The following is a 20,319-nucleotide window of genomic DNA, read 5'->3' as shown; positions in this document are numbered from 1 at the left end:
ATTACTGAAATGATTTCAATTTGAAGATATTAACTTGACAATTCTGAATAAATTAACCATTAATTAGGTTTTTTTATGATAGTAGTATAATAGTTTATTTGTAATATCTTAATCAGTAGGTATTTGAATTTATTAAGTTCTGGGACTTAATGTACTCAACTTCTTCATAAAATAAATGACAAATTATTGGTAGTGCAATGAATAAGAAGTCAGGTAGGAAAGACCAATTTTTTGTTTAGTGAGCCAAACCGAAGGTCCTGGGTTCGAGCCCTGCATGCGGGATCGTGGATGAGCACTGCTGAGCAGTTCCATGATAAGATGAAACTGCCGTCCAGTGCTTCCACGTTTTTACTGGTGGTCTGGTTTAGATTGACTCATTAATTCAACTATTAAGATTAATACAATATTACAGAATATCTCCGTAAAATATTAATACCATATATTAAATGCATCATTTGCACATCACACACCTGTTTTTTCTTACAAACTTCGTGGTTACTTCGTTCCTATTGTTATTACAGTTTCCCTTTGTTTACATTCCTGTTGTCTTCAATTCGATCTTCTGAATCTTCTGCTGCCAGGCATTCCACTTCTTATTGACGTGACATGGTACTTATATCTGCCGAGGATCATGCTCGGAATTTAGTTCTAGTTCACTGATCTAGATGTTAAGCGTTCGCGTCCGACACTCAAGATCCTGGGTTCGATACTCTGCAGGATGGTAGCTGCAAATAGCTAAGGAGTCTTATACAAGGATGAAATGGCTTTCCAGTACTTTTAGGTTTCGATAACGGTCTAGCTAAGATCAGTCCTTGATATAGTCTATAAGAAGAAAAAGCATTGATATTTGGATAAATAGTCTATGAATAGCTAACTCGTTTCTATTAAGTGCAGTGGGGTTCAGTAATATATGTATACATCAGGCACTTGTCATTCTCCAATTGTTCCGATGTTTTCGGTATCGACTTGATGGTTATTGCTGACTTGATTTGTAGATAATCAAATTCTACAGGACCATTAGATCTTGTCATGTGGTTTATATGTTCATTCGGATGAGTTATGAGTTTACGTGACTCCTATATTAAAGTCACCATAGTCGACATAACCTAGTCTGTAGACCCTAGTCTTTGCAGAAATAATTTGGGACTTTCCTTCCATTGTAACCAAAGCGTTTTGAGTTAGTTAGAAGTTAGAAGGGGCATCGGCCTCATGACTTCCGAACAATCTCGGCTTTCATCATGAAGCGCCATAAATCTTCCTTCAACTCCCAGGGCAGAGTTAAAATAGTTTGAATAATCTTTCCTGGTTAGCGTTTTTTTGCGAGTTAGTTTTCTACGGGATGGGGTTGGTAACCGCATACCCAACACTCCGGAAGGGCTACAGGCGGGGTTTTTGAGTAGTTTCCGAATATTAAAGGAGCTTCATTTTGTTTATTTTGAAGAATTATAGCAGTGACATGCGTTATCAGTTTGGTTAAACTACAATAATAAACCATAATATTTCATTCGATCTATTATTCAACAACAAGTCGTCTCGTTTTACTACAGTTTTGATGATATTCATTTAGAAATGAATAAATTATAAGATGTCTATCTTATTATTCTCTTTCTTTTAAATTAATTTATAGACAATGAAAGTTTTATACTGAATAGATATGCAGATTTCAATGCCAATATATATTGATCTAAATATGTCAGTTTATAGTAGTTGAGATCTATGTGAATTTCCTTTAACGAATCAGGTCTAAAAATACCAACTTACTGTGTTCAGTTTTTGCTTTTCTAAAATTGAATTCGATGCGTATAGTTCTTAAGAATAAATGCCGTTTTTTTATTATTAAAAAATGTATCATTCATATATCTGAGCCAAATATATATTATTATCTGATTATTAGCATAATCTAAGTTTGAGTTGTATTCCCAAGTGTGTTTTAATGCATAGATGTACAGTTGCTATGTAGATAACTTTTGTTTTGAAATATTTTCATTTCTATCTCTCAATGTATGTCGAAATTAATGTTTATTTTGTTTTTATTAACAGCAAGTGAAACAGAATCCTCGTAGTTCACGTAAATCATTAGAAGATTGTTATATGGTGATTGTACAACGTTGGACTAAAGTAGAAACGTTGCTTGAATCAATTATACGAAATACATTAAGTAAGTATTTCAATATAGTTTCATAATTATTGAATTCAATCGATCGATCCCTTTTTTATGATTTTATTTCGATGGAGCTTCATTCTTTGAGCTGGATAATTGTTTGGTTATAGAGTTTTCATCGTTATTCTGAATAACATCATGATGATCATCTAGGATACAAATGTTTACCACTATCTTAATATTCTGGTTTCTATATGCAATCAAGTATCCGTCATATAATTACATACTTTTTCTTGATCAGTTTCATTTACAAAACCTTGTTTGTTCTTGAATGTCGATGCAATCGATCTTTGTTGTGTTTCGCTATCTGATTTAATTACCATGTATACTTCTTACTGTACGCCAAATTCAATATCCAAATAATGGATTGTCAAGATGACTTATTATTAATTGTCCTATTGTTCCAAACAAAAGTCTACAAATCTAAACCTTATTTTATGTCTGACCGACTTCCTCTGAAAATCTGTCTAGCTTGTAATTTATCTACCAGTCGATAGTGAGATGTTGTTTGGGCTCTCTTAGACTAGCAATCTGTTACGCTTGAACTAATTTTTATTATTTTTCGCCTGTATTAGTGCGTAAGTCGGTGTCTTAGTCATGTCTTCATTCATATTAGACTGTATTAGGATAAATCTCCATATGCCTTGATCTATTTTTATTTATGTAATTCATATGAATTCGGGTACCTCTGGGCACCGAAATTTGAATGTGCTGTTTAAATTAATGTTTTGGTTGGGATATTGAAGAGGTTCTCTTGTGGAGCAATTCTCTGAGCATCTGACCCAAAGGTTCAATCTAAAAATGAATCCAGCGACTTAAGCTGTTCGCTCATGGTTGCTAGTGACCTTAAATAGGTTCGTATTCTATTCGTTCTTTCAGGATCCTGAAGCCCATGTACATACTACTGGTTTAAAATTACTAATTCACTACTCCCCTACGTGGAATCTTCGTAATTTTCATTTCGGTTAGTTAACAAGTTTACCCTAACTACCCACCAGCGCCACATGGAGGTTTTAAATCGGATTTTGCTACTATATCCTTCTTAAAACTTTGTAATCGGTAATAAAAAATGAATGAATATCCATTATCATTAGTGTAAACTAAGCCTTTTTTTCTTACCGAAATCCAATTTTCAATGTACTCCAAAACATATACAAATATATTATTCCTATTTAATGTACTCCAAAACAGTTTTGATACTTTGATCTAAATTATTTATTTAGTAGTTACCTAAGTTTAACTCTGATCATCCACCTAATACTCTATTTTGATCTAATGAAGTTAGATCGTTTGATGTTATTTTTCAGTCGTCACCGAGTCTCTGCTTCATGATACTTACGTTAAAAAACCAAAGATAGTAATATCTAAAATTATCTTGAAATAGATGTCTATGAATATGATCTCGAATAGCTCCAAACTACTTAAAAATATCATAGGAAGACATATTCGGGACACGGGTCGTCCACTTAATTCTATTTCTGTATTTCGGATAATAAATCGATAGAATAATCACATATTTCCACAATACACAGAAGCAATCGCTACCGAAAGTTTTAATCTTAGTCTATGTTTACTGACGCTGTCATTATGACTAATTCAGTGTTAGTCTTCCCTTCCCCCCTTTCTTTTCCCTCTCGTTTCCAAGCCAAATGTTTTTATTTTTATCTTATTTGTTTGAATTTATCTTTGTTTCATCGCAATAGTATTTTCACTGTTCAATCTAGTCAATTAGTCACTTCTAATGTGTAGTTATTATTACTTCATTGTTTTAACATAAAATGTTTGACCCTTTATCAATTTAGTCATACAACTACCTCCACTTTCTCGTGTCCCCTTCAACTATTATTTTTAGGATTATTATTATTATTACTGTTGTTGTTATAACTTCACTGTTTGGTTTTTTGGTAGTTAATATTACATTCATCATTTTGTCCATCGTCATCATAACAGTTTATGTATTTGGTTACATCATGTCACTCTTTCTTTCTCTCGCTCTGTTACTTAATCCTCTCACCTATCCATTGGGCTTGTACGAATATCGAAGGTATATATTGCTATTTTTCAACAGCAAAACCAATCAGTGTGTGTATGTGTGAAAAAAATTATATTACATGAAACTATGAGATGAATTCACTCTCTTCCATTATGTTCTTTGTTCTCTTTGTATAAAATTTAACTCAAGTGCTTTGACTTATCATGCAGCAGAAATTTGGATATTTTAATAAAGCTATTTACTCGCATATAAATGACGGTACAAAAGCTAGTTGCTATGTGAACTTACTAGCTCAGTAGACTAAAACATTAGGAGTCTGAAGCCTAAGGTACTTGGTCAGCATCTTCATGTTAAGTATCAACATTTATTTGACTGGTAAATTTTTTTGATCAATCTCAAATAGAATGAAATAGGCATACATTAATCTAACTTTACTTAAAACATGTGACTAAATGACAACAACAAAACAATCTACTCAGGATTGCATATGTGTCAAAAATGATTGATCAACTGGTAATATGTAGCATAACTAATGAGAATAGACTAATTCTTTCATATTCTAAATAGCAAAGTACATATTGTATAGTTTTTATTCTTAGTACTCATGGTTCCATTTCATGTTTTTTTTCTTTATTTCTTCTTTACAATCGTAATTCCCTTTTTTAACAACGTCAAGATGATGATGAAGAAGTTGCAAATCTAGAAATTTCTCGCAAAGCAGTCAAATCAATAATAAAATCTTCTGAAACTATCTTGACAGAATTTGAATATACTGGAAAATTGAGAGAATTCGCTATGCTCTTAGATGTATCCGATAGTACTACTGGTACAACAATGATGTCATTATCAAGTAATATTTCATCGGATGAACTTCGATTACTTAATGAATTGAAATCACCCAATGCAAAGTTAATTAATCATGGACGATTATATGCTAATCCACTGGTTTCTGGTTGTGGACTACAGTGTGAGTATTTGGTAGCTAGTACTGTATTATTTACTTATTTATTTATTTATCTATTATTATCGTTTAGCTAATTGATTTGTACATGATTCAGTATGATGTTTCTGCGACTTGATTTTCTGATCATAACTGATCCAATGCAAGTGAAATAGCTCGTATATTATATTCTCAAGTGTTCATCGTAATGCTGTTTATTGTGTATCTAGAAACTAATCGATATCACGTGCTAAATCCCTATAAAATTTTTCTATCACGCGTCGGTTATACCGACCATAAACTAGCATCTCGGCCTTTAGCAATAATACGTTGTGGTCTGCACAATCTTCAGTGCGGAAGAGAATTCAACACTCAAACATCTACTGTAATCATACTTCAATCACCCAGGATACCACTGCACTTCAAATGCGTAGATTACTTTTTTCATTGTCTGATATTTTCTATGCACATAGGCCAAGCTCATACCAAAGTTCGACCATAATTACAATAAAAGGTACTTAAGTCGTCATAGGTAATTTGTGTATATATTCTGTGTACTTTACTCTCTAAACGTTATCTCATGTTAAGTAGCTCTGCAAGTTTAAGTACTTAAAATATAATAACTTTCCACTCAATCTTCTCCATAGTCAGGTAATGTGCTATCTGTGTCGTAATACCTTGACAAAGTACAACTGTATCCTCATATTATTGATTGGGCACTTTATCAATATTTTTATTTGTATTCACTGGCCATTGAACAGTAACCCGTCATATATACTTTGCTCGTCTTAATCGTAATCGAATCGTGTAGATAATTTGCGATTTTACAGAAACTAGTCTATGTAACTCCTTTCCCCTCCCACTGGTCAGTAAATTAGCCATACACAAAATAGAACTTTACACATCCGAAAGTAGTAAAGCTAGTAACTGTATAAATGATAATGCAATCGTTTAAGCATTGAAAATAAATTTCGAGAGAAAAGTATGAATTAATGATATAAGAATAAAGTCATCCATAAGGTATTTTAAAACTGGGGAAAGAAAAAAGGTGCATTCACCATTGCAATTGATTTTCAGCCATATCACCAAAGTCTTTAACCACTGGTTATGATGATCATGCGGACTTCAACCAGGTAGTCTACATAATATTAATATGACTCACTCCAATTACCAGTGACATCATGGGGACTGGTGCCACGTTTTGGTTTGCCCCATTCGCTTTGTCCCAACTTATTCCTACACTAACCATCATAGTGCGTCAAGGTAATCGGTTGGGCATACATAATACAATGTCCTAACCATCTCAGGTGACCGAAATTCACTACCTCATCAATTGATTTATGGTCTTTACGTAGTACTTCCAGTCAAACCTCAGAATCGCTATGCAGTGAACTTAGCTTTTGGTTGGCAGACGGGTATCTCACCTACGCCACAAGTGATACAAGTTGACAACAGCTAATAGACTTTTCCGAATTCGTGCCGAAAGTTCATCAGACACCAATCTATTAGAGCTGATGAGACTAACAAGATAAATGAAGTAATCGATACACTCAAATAAGTTACTACCTATCATTAGCCTCCTACACGCTCTTGATTTTCTCACCCAATTATCTGTTCAGGCATGCATATTGGAATCGTTTATTTATCTGTAATACATTTGGACGATAGCAAAACGCGGCATTTACATTGCATTTAAGTCAAAAATGTGTTAAAACTTTGTCTGAGGTGCAAATTATTAATCAGATCAAATTAGAATAGAAAAAAACGCGTAATTTATTTAGCAAATAGATCTTGTTTATAATTACCTAATTAACTAAATACACTGACAAATCGAGAACACACTTCTTTGTAATTGTTACGCGTGGGTAAGCAGTTGAGCCAAGAAAGCGAATTTGTTAGGGTTTTCTGTCCTTTTTTCAGAGTTCCAACAAAAGTGCAATGTTTAACAATTTCCCTTTCATTCAGATTAGACAATATTCATTTCCCAGACTCGAGTTAATTCCCTTGCACTATATTAAGATGTGAGTTATTTGGTTTTCCACTCTCTGGCGTTCATCGGTAAGACACTTAGATTCTTCAATTCTCTAGCCAATGTAAACCAGCGTCACCCAATTCGCAATCTAAAAATTTACTATTCGGGCTACAAATGATGGAATATTTACATTGATTGATCATTGAGGAGTAGCGAATATTATGTTGTTTTAGGAGACCAGGAGTAACGTTCTGTGTACTCGAATTGTTTGCCCTAGCGGTGCGAGGTAATAAAGGGACGTGAGAAGAGTTAGTCTTGGAGATAAGAGAGTTGTTAGGAGGTGTAGGAAGGATTTGAATGCGATTATTGTGTGGCGTTAATGGTCTTAATTGATCAATACCAATCATCTATGGTAACAGATTACAAATGTGCAGTATCGTGGATTCATTAAATTTTGGAATATGAAACACTGAAATCTTATCTGATGGTCTAAAGGTTGCAAAACACAAAATGTTATTGCGTAACTAATGTATTTCATATTACTTAAGTTCTAAATTGACTTTTATTTCAACCAATTGCATTGAAAGATGCTTTGTATAAAACCGTCTTTAGTGTATATGTTTGTGCACGGTTTCTCTCGTTCAACAAGACTTTCAAATGAACCCTGAATTTCACATTCATTGATTGATAGTCAATACTCCGTAATAAAATACACCAACTTTACGGCCGTATGACCCATCATACATAATAGTTTACGAAGTATTGATGTAGTTCATATTTCATCACTGATATAATGAACGGTCATTTTCTTTAATGAATCGTAGGGCATTAAATGAAACCCGATAAATTAATGTTAAGTTGATTCTATGTAATTTTACCATATTTTCAACGAATGCTTTTCTCTAACCTTCACACATGCACTGTGACCTTTTAAAAATATGTAATTCCATGTTGTATTTATTCCTAGTAATCGTATGTATGTTGCACTTGAAAAACACATCATTTATTGTACTACTTGTAAGTAGTTTAACACTGACTGCAAATACTAATCATCCGTTGTTACCAATACAATATAATCTTGAACCGTAAATGTGATCTTGATACTTATTCAAAATGATTTTTTGCCTTTATAAGTTTCCAAAATCACTAGCTATTCAAAATCCTGTATACTTGTAACAACACTCTGCTATTTTGACTTTCTGAGATAGCAGATGAATAACTTCCAAGTGGAATTTGATTGCGATCAACTTTTTTTCCAGAAATCATTTCAAACCAAATATAAGTTTAATGAATGTGATGTAATGTTTAGCGACGTGAAATGTTACCTAATTCACTATATATGCTTTTTTGGTAATAAGGGGAACTAAGTTTCATGTCTCAAACCTACTTCTATCTAATTCGGTGGTTTAACCAACCTAATAACACTACTAGTTATCATCACAATTAGAGTGTAACTCGTAGCCGAATACACTAATCTGTACGTCGTTAATGAGTGGAATCAGTAAATGTATATTCACAGTGATTATTGACGCTCAAATCGAATAATCATAAACTTACAGTGACTAGAATACAAAATTGACAAGATTAAGTAGTTCTCTTAGATTTCTATTCATTTATTTATCTATTCAAACACAAACATTGGCACTAGGAGGCACCGAATACATATGTGCCACACGATTCGATTTGTGAAAGGGCTGGAATACTTTCCAGGTGCTTAAACCAAAGCAAGTGGTTTTCTTACCTAGCCACTCCCCGAGACTTAGTTTTAAAGGTCTAATCCACAAGTTAGTGGAGCAACGTAAGAAGATGCAGTCCCATGGTAGCTGGTGACCAACTTTAGGTTCATTCGCCATTTGTTCTATCAGGGTCCTCGATCCCGTGTGCACCTTTGATTAGAAACCAGGGTTTTTGGACTCCACTGGATGGATCCTCCATATCCATCAACCTGATTACAGCGCCGGACATACGCTTCTCGTCCTCTCAATTCCGTAGACAACGACCTCACCGCTAGAAGGCGGTAAGTAGGAGTGCCTTGACAGTGGTTGTACGCGCGTATCCAAGTGAAAACATTTGAAGGGGGAGAACTAACTCTCCCCACCCTCGGTCGTACCAGGGCGTTTAGATAGATACTAGAAATAAATGTAATCGAACTGAACAAAATGTTCGTAAAACGATTTGAAGAATTGACTCTCACTTTAACGTAGGAAAGTTTTTTTCTCAAATACTAGATAACTATCATTCTTCAATCATACTTTTCACTTAATTGAAAATCCTCTTGTTAACATACTTTATTACTAAAACTATTTTGATAAAATAGAACTCTTATATATGTCAGTAATAGCTAATTTTTAATAACTATGAATATCATTTACACGATTCCCAATTTTTTTTAAAAAATATTACGATGTAAGGTGGCTCGAGATTGTCGCCTGGAAAATCTGTACCACCTAGGTTTCGTGGTGCCAGTTGATATTCATCAATAAGGTCTACTTCATCTAGTGAAGAATGTTTCATTTAACTACAAATGAGTTGTTCCATGTTATTTATAAGGTAGTCTGTTTTGTTTGCAAGGTTTTATGTTTGTTTGTAACCAAACCAAAACAGACACAATGATTTCTTTTACACGAAAATTTTATTGAGGGAGAGAGTGAGTGAATGATTTCGTATCTTCTCAATTATTACTCTTTATAAGATTGATATTCTCTCTGTTTGTTACCACCCAGTAATAATTACTTATTGGATGATACACTTATAACCATTAAAGTAACAATTTTGTTATCATTGGACTAGTTTTTCTCTGTATTGATGATCACGTCTTTCCATTTCTCCTTTGAAGTCTTTTGTGTTTTCTATTTCGGAATGTCTGTTTGTTTTGATTCTTAGATAAAACAATGGATAGTGTAAGGCTTTACAATATTATCAAATTAAATTTACATAACTAAGTAGGTTTTATTATCTAAAAGGAAAAGAAAACTGTTTTATTTTCTTCCAACTGTTTAATGACTTTCCTTTTTTTTAATCACAGTTCGTACAACCCACATTCATATTAATGTATTAATTTAACATCAAGTCTCATATTTCTGGAGTATCACTGTTACATACAGTGTATACAATTGTGTTGGTCGAGTATACTTTAACACATTAATTCTTGAATATCAACAGTTATATAATTCAAAGTCTAATACCTATAATGATACAAACATCTTCAATTGTGCAGTCAGTCTTCAGTGCTGTTAGAGGTATGAGAGAGGTTTTCACTTCCTGGGTTCCCAAACTGTGGAGGGGTTCTTCTAGGGTTATCTGAAAGGAAGATTGGGTTAGGGTTGGTATTATTGGGTTGAGAGCGTGACTGAAGTACTCAAGGGAAAACTTTTTGAAGCCGGCTACACACAACATTTTTCTGAGCAATTTTCGTGTTAGCTCCGTACTTGTTGGGACCTTACCGCCGGAGATGGAAATCTGTGTGATAAGGCTAGGTTTGCATTTTTAGGGTTCGCCTTTTCTAACTTAACCCTTCCTTATGAGAGAGCAGCATCGCTGTCATGCTGGTTGTCCGAAGGAAGCACCTTATTGCCATCACACTTCTGTACAGTCAAAAGTACGACTTCGCCTTCAGACCTTGCGTTTGCTGCTTTTAGTCTTACCGCTCTTAAACCGACCTGTCTGGTATGGTAGAACCTTGAGGAACTATTGTTCCAGCCAATATAGCTCGATTGGTTCATCACAGTAGCAACATGATCACTTCGTCAAGATAGCAGCAACAGTCGGGACTTTAATGATTATGTTTGGTCTTAATGCCAAAATAAACATCAGCATTGGGTTGTGTTCGGTTCATGTATCTGATCAGTCCCCAATAGTCCTAAATTCCAGTTCTTGTCACGACGATGCATTCTCTCAATGATATATACATGTCAACTTATTTCATCTCTCTCAACAATTGGCCATACAAGAACGGTAGGGACATGTGACAGATTACAATATCGAAAATTCTTATTTATTGTATTGAATAAGTCTATGTGTAATGGATCCTAAAGCGAGTTATATATTACCTTCTATTCAATAAACCTTGTCAATAAATAACGATGTTCAGTCAGTTGGTTAAATATAGAAGACAGTTATCTCCTATACAAGAAAGGTATTACTTGCTAAAAATCCATTAAGATATTTCAGAAATATAGTATAGGTTATGACATCAGTCCTTGCTACTTAAAAAACGGTGATCTGTTTATTTGCAAAATGGAGTACTACAAATGTGTTTTATTGTAGTTGTTTATTGGTTATACTGTTTTTTCTATTCCAATAATTTTTTCGGATGTCAGATTACCACTCGTATGCAAGCTATTTCTCCGATCTCAAAAAGAACTATTCCTACTTATGGAAGTTCAGCCAATGTCATCCACCTTACAGTTTGAAACATTAACTCTGCGTTATTCCTTCGACAGTCCTAGTTTGATTCCTATAGATAGTGTCAGTTCTCTTAACACTGAGGTTATACCCTACTGATGATTATCAACTAGCAAACAACTTAGATCCAGGGTTAAACACCGGCTACTTCCAATCACCTAACACCTCAACATAATTTACTAAAAAGAATTAATTGAATATTATGACATTAATCACTACTATATTTATTGATCAATCAAATATAAATCGTTTTTCTGTTTTTGTTTTGGCTTCTTTCTTCATTTATTTTTGTGTTTTGTCGTTTAATATTACTTACATTTTTTCATCCATTATTAATGTGTGATACCCTACCATCTACAATGTATTTTCTGTCTTTCTCTATGATAGCGAGTACATCATATGAAGTAGAAGGTGTAGCGTTAAAAAGTTGCTTCTTTATGCTACAAAAAATACCGGACTCAAATCGATACCAGTTATTTCGTGGGACAGAAATGGTTAGTTAATTCGTTTGTTTGTTTTTTTCTTTTCGTAACAGTAATCGTTTATTATAAATTCATTACGATTTACTTAATAATGTTATATCAATTGAGTGCGTGCCCTGTTTAGTATATGAGGTGACTTTTCCTGCCAATCAGAGAGGAGTGAATTATTGATCACAGCAATGATACACAAAAGCCATATGAGCAGTCTTGAGTACTTATCAGTTCTACTATCTGCCTCGCCCAGCCAGTTAAGTTCAGACCACCAATAACAGCCTCTGCAATATGAATCATTATTCTCAAACATACTGGGTTTATATACCAATCAAACTGACCACATCGTAACATAAAATAGGAGATAACCTTTGTACAAGATTCGGCCAATTGTGGCTGTGAATGGGGGGAACAGTAATTAATGGACTAGGGATAACTCAAGAATGGTAAATGGTATAGTAATAGTCTACCCATCATTCATTGACTATTATTATTTATTAAAAACGAATAAAGTAACAGGTTGTATCAAACAACTTTTTTCTCATTTCTGCTTTTTTTTTACTTGCATACGCCTTACATTGAATAAATAGGCCATCAAATCGAATTACAGAAAATAAATTCATTATCATTAAGTTAACTGCCAGAAATATTTTGATTACAACCATTTTTAGCATAAATACGTTGCTGACCAAGCTTTAATTAGGAAATCATGCTGATATCAGATTCAGTATTCAAATGAATCCTAATTACATATTGAGCATACAGTTTGAAGTGAGTTTTCAAGATTAAGATCAGGAAAGTCTTCAGAGCCCTGCTTTATACCCATTTACTTTACAAACTGTAGATACATTCATTTTTTGTAGGAACTATTCCGTGCTACATACGCTACCGATGACTCATAGGAGCTTTACGATTATAAATACACTAAACTATCAAATAATTCGTATATGCACATTGAAACAAAAAGATAAACTCTGGATACAGAACTTAAACATTCGATTACTTTGGTATTAAACTTCAAGTTAGTAAGGCGGTGACATTCACTAGGGATTTTTCTCAGTGTTATCGTAAAGTCTCGTGGTTATCGACTTACGATGCCTGTACAAATATCGGAGTCATATGGGGGATTGTAGATCATACATCCAAAAGTTATTGAAACCTTAATATTTTCAATTATTTCCAGCTGTTTCCCTGAACCTCTATTAATACTGCTGCAAAATAAGAATATTCTGATGATATTGACGTTAGTTGGTTTTTTTTTCTCTAATTCACTTACTTCCCCCTATTACCAGAGTCTATGGTGGTATGGTGGGCCGAAGCACCTCCCATCTACACACCTAACACTTGAATAATTCTATCATATTCAGGAAGAATACAAGTCTGAATCGGTATTTAATTTGCTAACTGGTCAAATAAGTAAGCTTATAAGAGTTATATATTTATAGGTGACTTGATTAATCCAGATAATGACACATACAGTTGGTGTTTATATGAATAATCCAATATCTGACAAACATCTGTCCAATTTATCATTTGGCATTGAGCATCGTTTGATTTTTCTGTATTCATCTCAAGATTTTTGCATCTCACTAGCCGTTTCAAAATAATTGACGCGTTTTTTTGCTTACTTCTCAAGCCTCCTATTCTTTGGTGGGGTAAACATTATGGATATTTTAGAAAGTCAGGGGAGAAAGCCAGTTTCGGATTTTACATTCTTTTACATTCCACCACCGCCTTAACGTTATTCCGTTGTGCAACTGTAGATGAGTTAGCAAGATGGGAAACTATTTTCAATGATGGTTTTGCTCAATGGCGAGAGCACATGGATACTTTTGAAAGCTTATGTAAGTATAGTATAACTAGTTTCTTTTGCCTTACTGTTTCGTTTGTGTAAGTATTGTTGGTAAAGACTAATTGAACCTGCATCATGACAAAATTTATTGAAGAAGTCATCATTCATATCTCTGACTAAGCGCTACAATCCCTTTGTACTATCTATTTTTAAAGCTGTTTTTGATGTTTAGACGGATTAGACAAAAATTTTTTTGGAACTGTTCAGTGCTACATTCCTTATCTTACGATTCCTTTTTTTATACAAGAAATCCAGTCAGATTGTTGTTGGATTCACATTTTAATTTGTTCATTGCAAGAAAAAAACACTTATTCATCAAGCTGAAACAAAATCTCTGATACCGTTACTATCACTACTATAGGATTTCTCTAGACGAAAAATATAAGACCAAGAAAATGCATCTGTGGCATTTCAACCGATTCTTAGTCATTTGACTCAACGTCTCTAACCGTCGATTTCCGTTTTATCGTCTACGTCAGCCAGGTAGTTTGCGCCTACGTACACATTACAGCCCAGGAGTCTATACTTGATGGAATAATATAACGTTTCGTTTTGCTTCCCTTAACTTTCTCCAAACATATATCTGCACTAGCCATTACCTATTCAGTGGCTGGACACATCAGGCAATTTAGATTCACTACTTTATCAATCGACTACTCGTCTTTATCTAGTACTTTGCGTCCAATCGTATGATTACCCAACCTGTGGTCCTAATATACACGAATAACGCTTTGAAGGCATCTTTGATCACATAAAATTAATCTACAAATATTTTTAAATGCCATCTTTAACATCCGTGAACTAAAACGGAGTGAAATGGTGATTAGTATATCTGTCTTTTGGTTGGGAAACGGCTATCTTACCTTTACGATAATAAATAACCGTGTACATGTCAAAATTTGAAGAATATCATGTTTATTTGTTTTGTTTTTTTACCTCTAGCTGAAGAGTTCTCTAAAGCTCGTGATGAAATTGCCGAAAAACAAAAACGGACAGAAGGTATTCTTGAATTACTATACCAATTAAATGATAAACGTCTTACATTCTGGAAAATTTGGGAATTCATTTCATCTGTATTAATTAGTGAACGTCTAGCTGAAATGGAAATGTCAACATCTAAATCAGAATCACTACCTGCATTAACACAAAATAATTCCAATCGTGCAACTATTAAAGTAGATGTAACATCACCTCCTAGTACACCAAATAGTAATAATAATAATAATGCTCAACAAATCACTACCATGGATATGCTCAAGTTACATACGTTTATTTCAAATCTTGATACGTATAATGATTTAGATCAACTTTTTGACTTATTTCATGAACACTGTAAGTTTGTTTTAATGAAGTGTTGTTCATTTTGATTTATGTTTCACACACGGAAAAACTAAGTTACTGTTTATAACAGTTTGGAATTCTTTAGGTTTCATTGAAATCATGAATCGATCAATATTTTACTATCATAATTTCAATAAAACTCAACAATCTCCATAACCCTACACTGACAAATATCATGTGGACACTAGTGAAAATCATCAATGGGAAATTCCCGAATTTCTAGTAAGCAGCTGGGACCATTGAAGTTCATTCGTGTTGGTTGTGAGGCAGTTACCCACCAAAGACAATTTATGATGGCTACTCAATATCATGGTGGTGTAACACTGATCATTTCATAATCTCAATGTTATTTAATTCCTAGTGTTCTATGTTGTAAGGGTCCAATAAATAAACTTCTTATGTACACTTATAAAATTCTGAGTTTTTTCATCTTTAGAGTAAAGTAGTGGATGCATACTGTTGACAGGTTTCTTGCACTGGAATAACAATTAGATGTTCTGTATGTTTCATAGTTTTTGCCAGTTGTCTAGTTGATGTTAGTTTGTGACCTAAGAACTGACCATTTTCTCAAACTTCTGTTCATCTTCAATACCATAGTTACTGTATTTCTCTAAATTTTCAAATAATTATATTTTTGAATAGCATTATCGGTTAAGTGCTCTGGCGCGAGACTGGTAGGTACTGGGTTCGAATCTCGCGAGTCGAGGTCGTGAATGCGCACTGCTGGGGAGTTCCATAATAGAACGAAACGGCCGTCCACTGCTTCCAGGTTATCGATGGTGGTCTAGCTTGAATAGACTCATGATCTCAACTCTGAAAAGCTTTATAAAAAGTTTAAACTGACGGTATACTTAATTTAATCCACTAAAATCATATTTTGAAATTGTTTTCAGAATAATTTATTTTGATTTGATCAATGAAAATGTAGTTCCAATCTTTCATTTAGTTTTTCTGATAATATGCATATTTTTTGCGGTTGAAAACAAAGTATGTAGGTGAACTGTATGGTGAATAAGTAAAGATAATCTAGTAGGGTAGTCGTAAAGAATTCATCAACCTGTGAGGGCATATAACAGTCGAAGTTATTCTCAATATTCATTTTCCAAGAAATGTATTACATCTAGTACTTTTGTGGTGTGGTCTGCTTATATCCACATAAGTAGTATGTGGTGATTGTCAGACATAGAATGTATTTTGCAAGAAGATCGATAAGGAACGAATAGGAATGAAGTGCGACGGGTATGAAAATGCATGAATAATGAAATCAGAGAAGACGGACTGATATTTGCAGAAGGAACAGTTAAGCTTGAGACATTCGATTGTCCTCATTCGTGTTCTCGTTCACTACACTTTCACCTATTTCTGCGTTCATTTAATAGCTGCGTTCGGTATATCAGACCGTGATTTTCGCTAAGGATTTTATTTCAAAGTATTTGATGACTATATCGGTTCATCCAATCCCATTAATTTGGATAGAAAAGACAAAAAGAAGTGAAACGTATGAACTCACTAATAACTACCACTCATACACTTAAAGTACTCGCTTATTGAATATTGGGAATTTTATCAATTCTCTTCGGCCTGTAAAATCAAAGCACAACGTTACTTATATTGTCTCTATGTAAATGTTTTTTCTGTAACATCACCATAGATTTTGTTTTAAGCGTCCATTTCTTTGAAGTTCATATATTTTTTGGCCGCTACTTGTTTATTATCATTTTTTTTGAAATCTTTCAGTTTATCGTTTGTCTTTCGCTCTCCTCAGTGGACCGTCTTCCAATTTATCCAGAAGTGCCTCAGATGTAGATGGTAGCAAACGACCTCAAATAAATATAGTTAAAAAACACGAAACATTTAGTGCACATGATAGTTCATCTGGTAGGTTTATGTTGTCGTTTATTTTGTTTTATTTCTTCCTTGATTGATTTGATTCACACATGGTGTTACATCTGTTCATTTCTAAGATGACTTATCCCACTTTTGTTGAAACAAACCAAAATGATGAAGGAAAGATTAAATAAGGTAAATGAAATACAAAGACTAAAGTTTGCAAATCGTCATAATGACATATATATCTATCTGTCACATGGCCATTGCTGATAAAATGGGATCAAGCAAATTTTTATTGGTTTTATGTGAACTGAGAGGGGATTGGCTCACTATGAGCTGTGTTTAATCAATGAATGGTTGTTACAATCATTCCCTTTTCACTATACTTCCGCCTTAATTTGTTTTTATCTTTGCCCCCCTATTTTGTTTATCTTTATTGTCATATCATAGTTGTGATTTTAGAACTTCAGTGGATCATTCATTACTAAATCCATCCCATCAATAAAATTTGTTCTATTCATTAAGACTGTCATCCTCCTTTATTTAGTTTACTTACATTTAACGTGCCTGTGACTGGTTGGTTCATTGTTGTAAAGTTCCTCCTCGGTGTTGTTTCACTACTAACGTTTTCCTACTATATTTGACATATTTTTGTATTGTTGGTAACTATTTTTTAATATAGTTCTTGATTTAAGCAATTTACTATTTTGATAGACGAATGAGGAGTTTACGAATCGCTTCCAATTCATTCTTTCCAATTTAAACGACGTCGATTGTTTGGCAAAATAGGTTTATGAATTGAAGATCTCTTTTTCTATGGTCACAGAATATATTATACGAGAAATAAGCTGCATTGATCTTTAGAAATTAAAAAAATGGTAACTGATGACTTATTCGTCCATCGGTCAGTAAACTACGGATATTAATGAGATTTTATATGATAATGAAACTGACGAATGATTATTTATTCAATTTTCAGGGTTTCCTCTGGCACTTTTTCAAATTGTATTAAAGACTGCCACTTTGAATCTCTGTCGCAAAAATAGATTTTTCAAAGACTGGAATTAATTTAACGTATTCTATTCTCCATTTATAGAGCAATTGCTGTCGATGAACTTTAAGGACCTATTGACTTCGATTCGGCTACATAGGTATTCGGTAGTTATGTGGCAACTTAAAATGTTTTCCTCTTTAAAAGAGGTTTTGCGAAGATTTATTTAGATTGTAGATAGTACTCGTTACAGACTAATCTCACTTAAGGAATCATTGAAAACTAAACAGCTGTTTATGTTCCAGAACTGGACTTTTCAGCACTGAGTCTTCATGATTCCACCTGGGATTCAACCCAGGAACTTCAGGTCTGGTGGTGATGAACGCCTAAACACTAGGACCAGTGAATTAAAATTCATTGTTATCTGTGGACATCGTTTCTAATATGATTGTCCTTGGCTTTTGTAAAACGGTGTAATAATATATTTCTTTGTGTTGATCGTAACAATCCAATTACATGCTTTCCTCACTCAAACTTTTGCAGACAAGAGGTCAAAATCAATAAATTAACAAACACAACTTTTAAAATATCTCCGAGTTCTCCTTTAATGCTTTTTGTTGGGATGACCCTGCATTTTTCTCGCAAGCGACATGACAAGCTCAGGGGTCATCAAGGAGCATTTCAACCAATCAGCGATTAATTAGAAGTTATGTGAAGTTATGTTACTAAAATAACGAAAATGGGAAAGTCACATGTGGAGATCCTGATGGGCTTATTAATGCACTGCTACTATGTTTAGCAGTATTCTAGAATTTTCGGTAAAACTCAAGGACTCTTAAATTACTGTAAAATCCCTATATTTTCTGTACATAAAGGAACGTCGTAGTAAAGTGCTTCCCTCACACTTTGTGCCTTTTCTCTGGTCTTCAAGTCGGTGTATAGTTCTAGCTCGGTGGTACGGAACTAGCTTAGGGAAGCGAATATAGCGTTCAGACGGCCAGACGTAACACTTTTAAAACTCTTCGTATTATACATCTTGGTGGTTTTAATGTAACAAATGTATTCTATATCTTCTCACTACTGATTTATTCATCTTACGTTCTAATATCGGTCGTAAAGAAATACTCTGAATTTGAAGAGAGAGAAACACATTGTGAACATGCTTGTATTATTGTTTAAAGTGATTGACAAACTTTTACCTTTTTTCAAAGTCTCCAGTAAATAGAGCTAAGTTATCTACATGAATCTAGCAGAATGAGATCAGTTCCTTAAAGATCAAAGGGTGAAAACATTATTTCTAAAAAGCCATCTATTACTTTTTTCAATGAATGTGTTTTGGTCGTTAAGGTAAATATACAGACAGTAAACTGTGTAAATTTCAAACCCTTGAACATTTTATTCTTTCATTCAATGTTCCTGTTTGTTAATATAAACCTTTTGATGGTCGCTCTTCTGGTGACCGGCTTTTTTGCCCGTACTTTTATGAATGTGTACTACAACAATTAATGTACATAATATTCAGCTATATATATTCATTATTAAGATTTCTACTTGGTGATTTCAAATTCATAGTTGAAATGAGTCAATCGAAGCAAGACCACCATGAAAGACCTGGAAGCACTGGACGGCCGTTTCGTCCAATTATGGGACTCTTCAGCAGTGTGCATCCACGATCCCGCCTCGCGAGATTCGAACCAAGGACCTACTAGTCTCGCACCAGAGCACTTAACCGATAGACCACTGAGCCGGCATCCAACGGTGTTATTGTCTAACTTCAACCAATCCACTCAGTTCGAGCAACGATTCACCAATTGTCTTCAGTGAGTTGTTATCTCACAACAGACGTGGTTGAACTCCACTGGTCACCACTTTTCACTAGAACTTAGTGTATTCGGATGGACTGGAGTCCAGAAACATTTCATGACTAAGATGCGCACTGGGTCGATAGTCTTTCGTCTGCTTATCACATGAACTCTGAATCCTTAACTTCAGTTTTTACACTGTTCATAATGTAAAAATTTTGACCTACTCTTGATTCACCTATCTTGGCTAAGTTGCAGGTTACTATTGTCCGTCCAACTCTGTCTGTGATACATTTTCGCGAATGGAATATACATACCAAAAAATGCTCATGCTTCACTTTTTAACGAGGATAGATGACAGGACTGGTACGACACAAATCACTGTCTATATTATATTCATTATAACAGTCATCGTTTTGAAGTCATTCCAGTGCCACAAGTCTTTCTATTTCAATAATTTTATCCTCGATAATTCAAGGACCCCAATGCTGCCGCTTGATACTAAGGTGGGCAGAGTTTGTATGATGAATTTAGATTCTTGAAGAAAACAGTAGTTGACG

General features: G+C 34.1%; 1 protein-coding gene across 1 annotated transcript in view; it reads left to right on the top strand.

The window, feature by feature from the left end:
• Window positions 1-16,942, top strand: part of Smp_172650 (hypothetical protein) — a gene marked incomplete at both ends in the record, with an annotated part of 48,970 nt that extends 32,028 nt beyond the window's left edge. The window contains 6 exons of the mRNA XM_018796506.1: window positions 2,041-2,158; window positions 4,831-5,121; window positions 11,858-11,964; window positions 13,580-13,787; window positions 14,738-15,127; window positions 16,875-16,942. Coding sequence (XP_018651641.1) covers window positions 2,041-2,158; window positions 4,831-5,121; window positions 11,858-11,964; window positions 13,580-13,787; window positions 14,738-15,127; window positions 16,875-16,942 — 1,182 coding nt within the window. The remainder of the gene's footprint in view (window positions 1-2,040; window positions 2,159-4,830; window positions 5,122-11,857; window positions 11,965-13,579; window positions 13,788-14,737; window positions 15,128-16,874) is intronic.
• Window positions 16,943-20,319: the final 3,377 nt, after the last annotated feature.

The sequence above is a fragment of the Schistosoma mansoni genome, chromosome 4 (assembly GCF_000237925.1).
Source record: "Schistosoma mansoni strain Puerto Rico chromosome 4, complete genome".
NCBI lineage: Eukaryota > Metazoa > Platyhelminthes > Trematoda > Strigeidida > Schistosomatidae > Schistosoma > Schistosoma mansoni.
The sequence above is the reverse complement of the archived record's forward strand: the minus strand, read 5'-3'. Positions and strand labels throughout refer to the sequence as shown.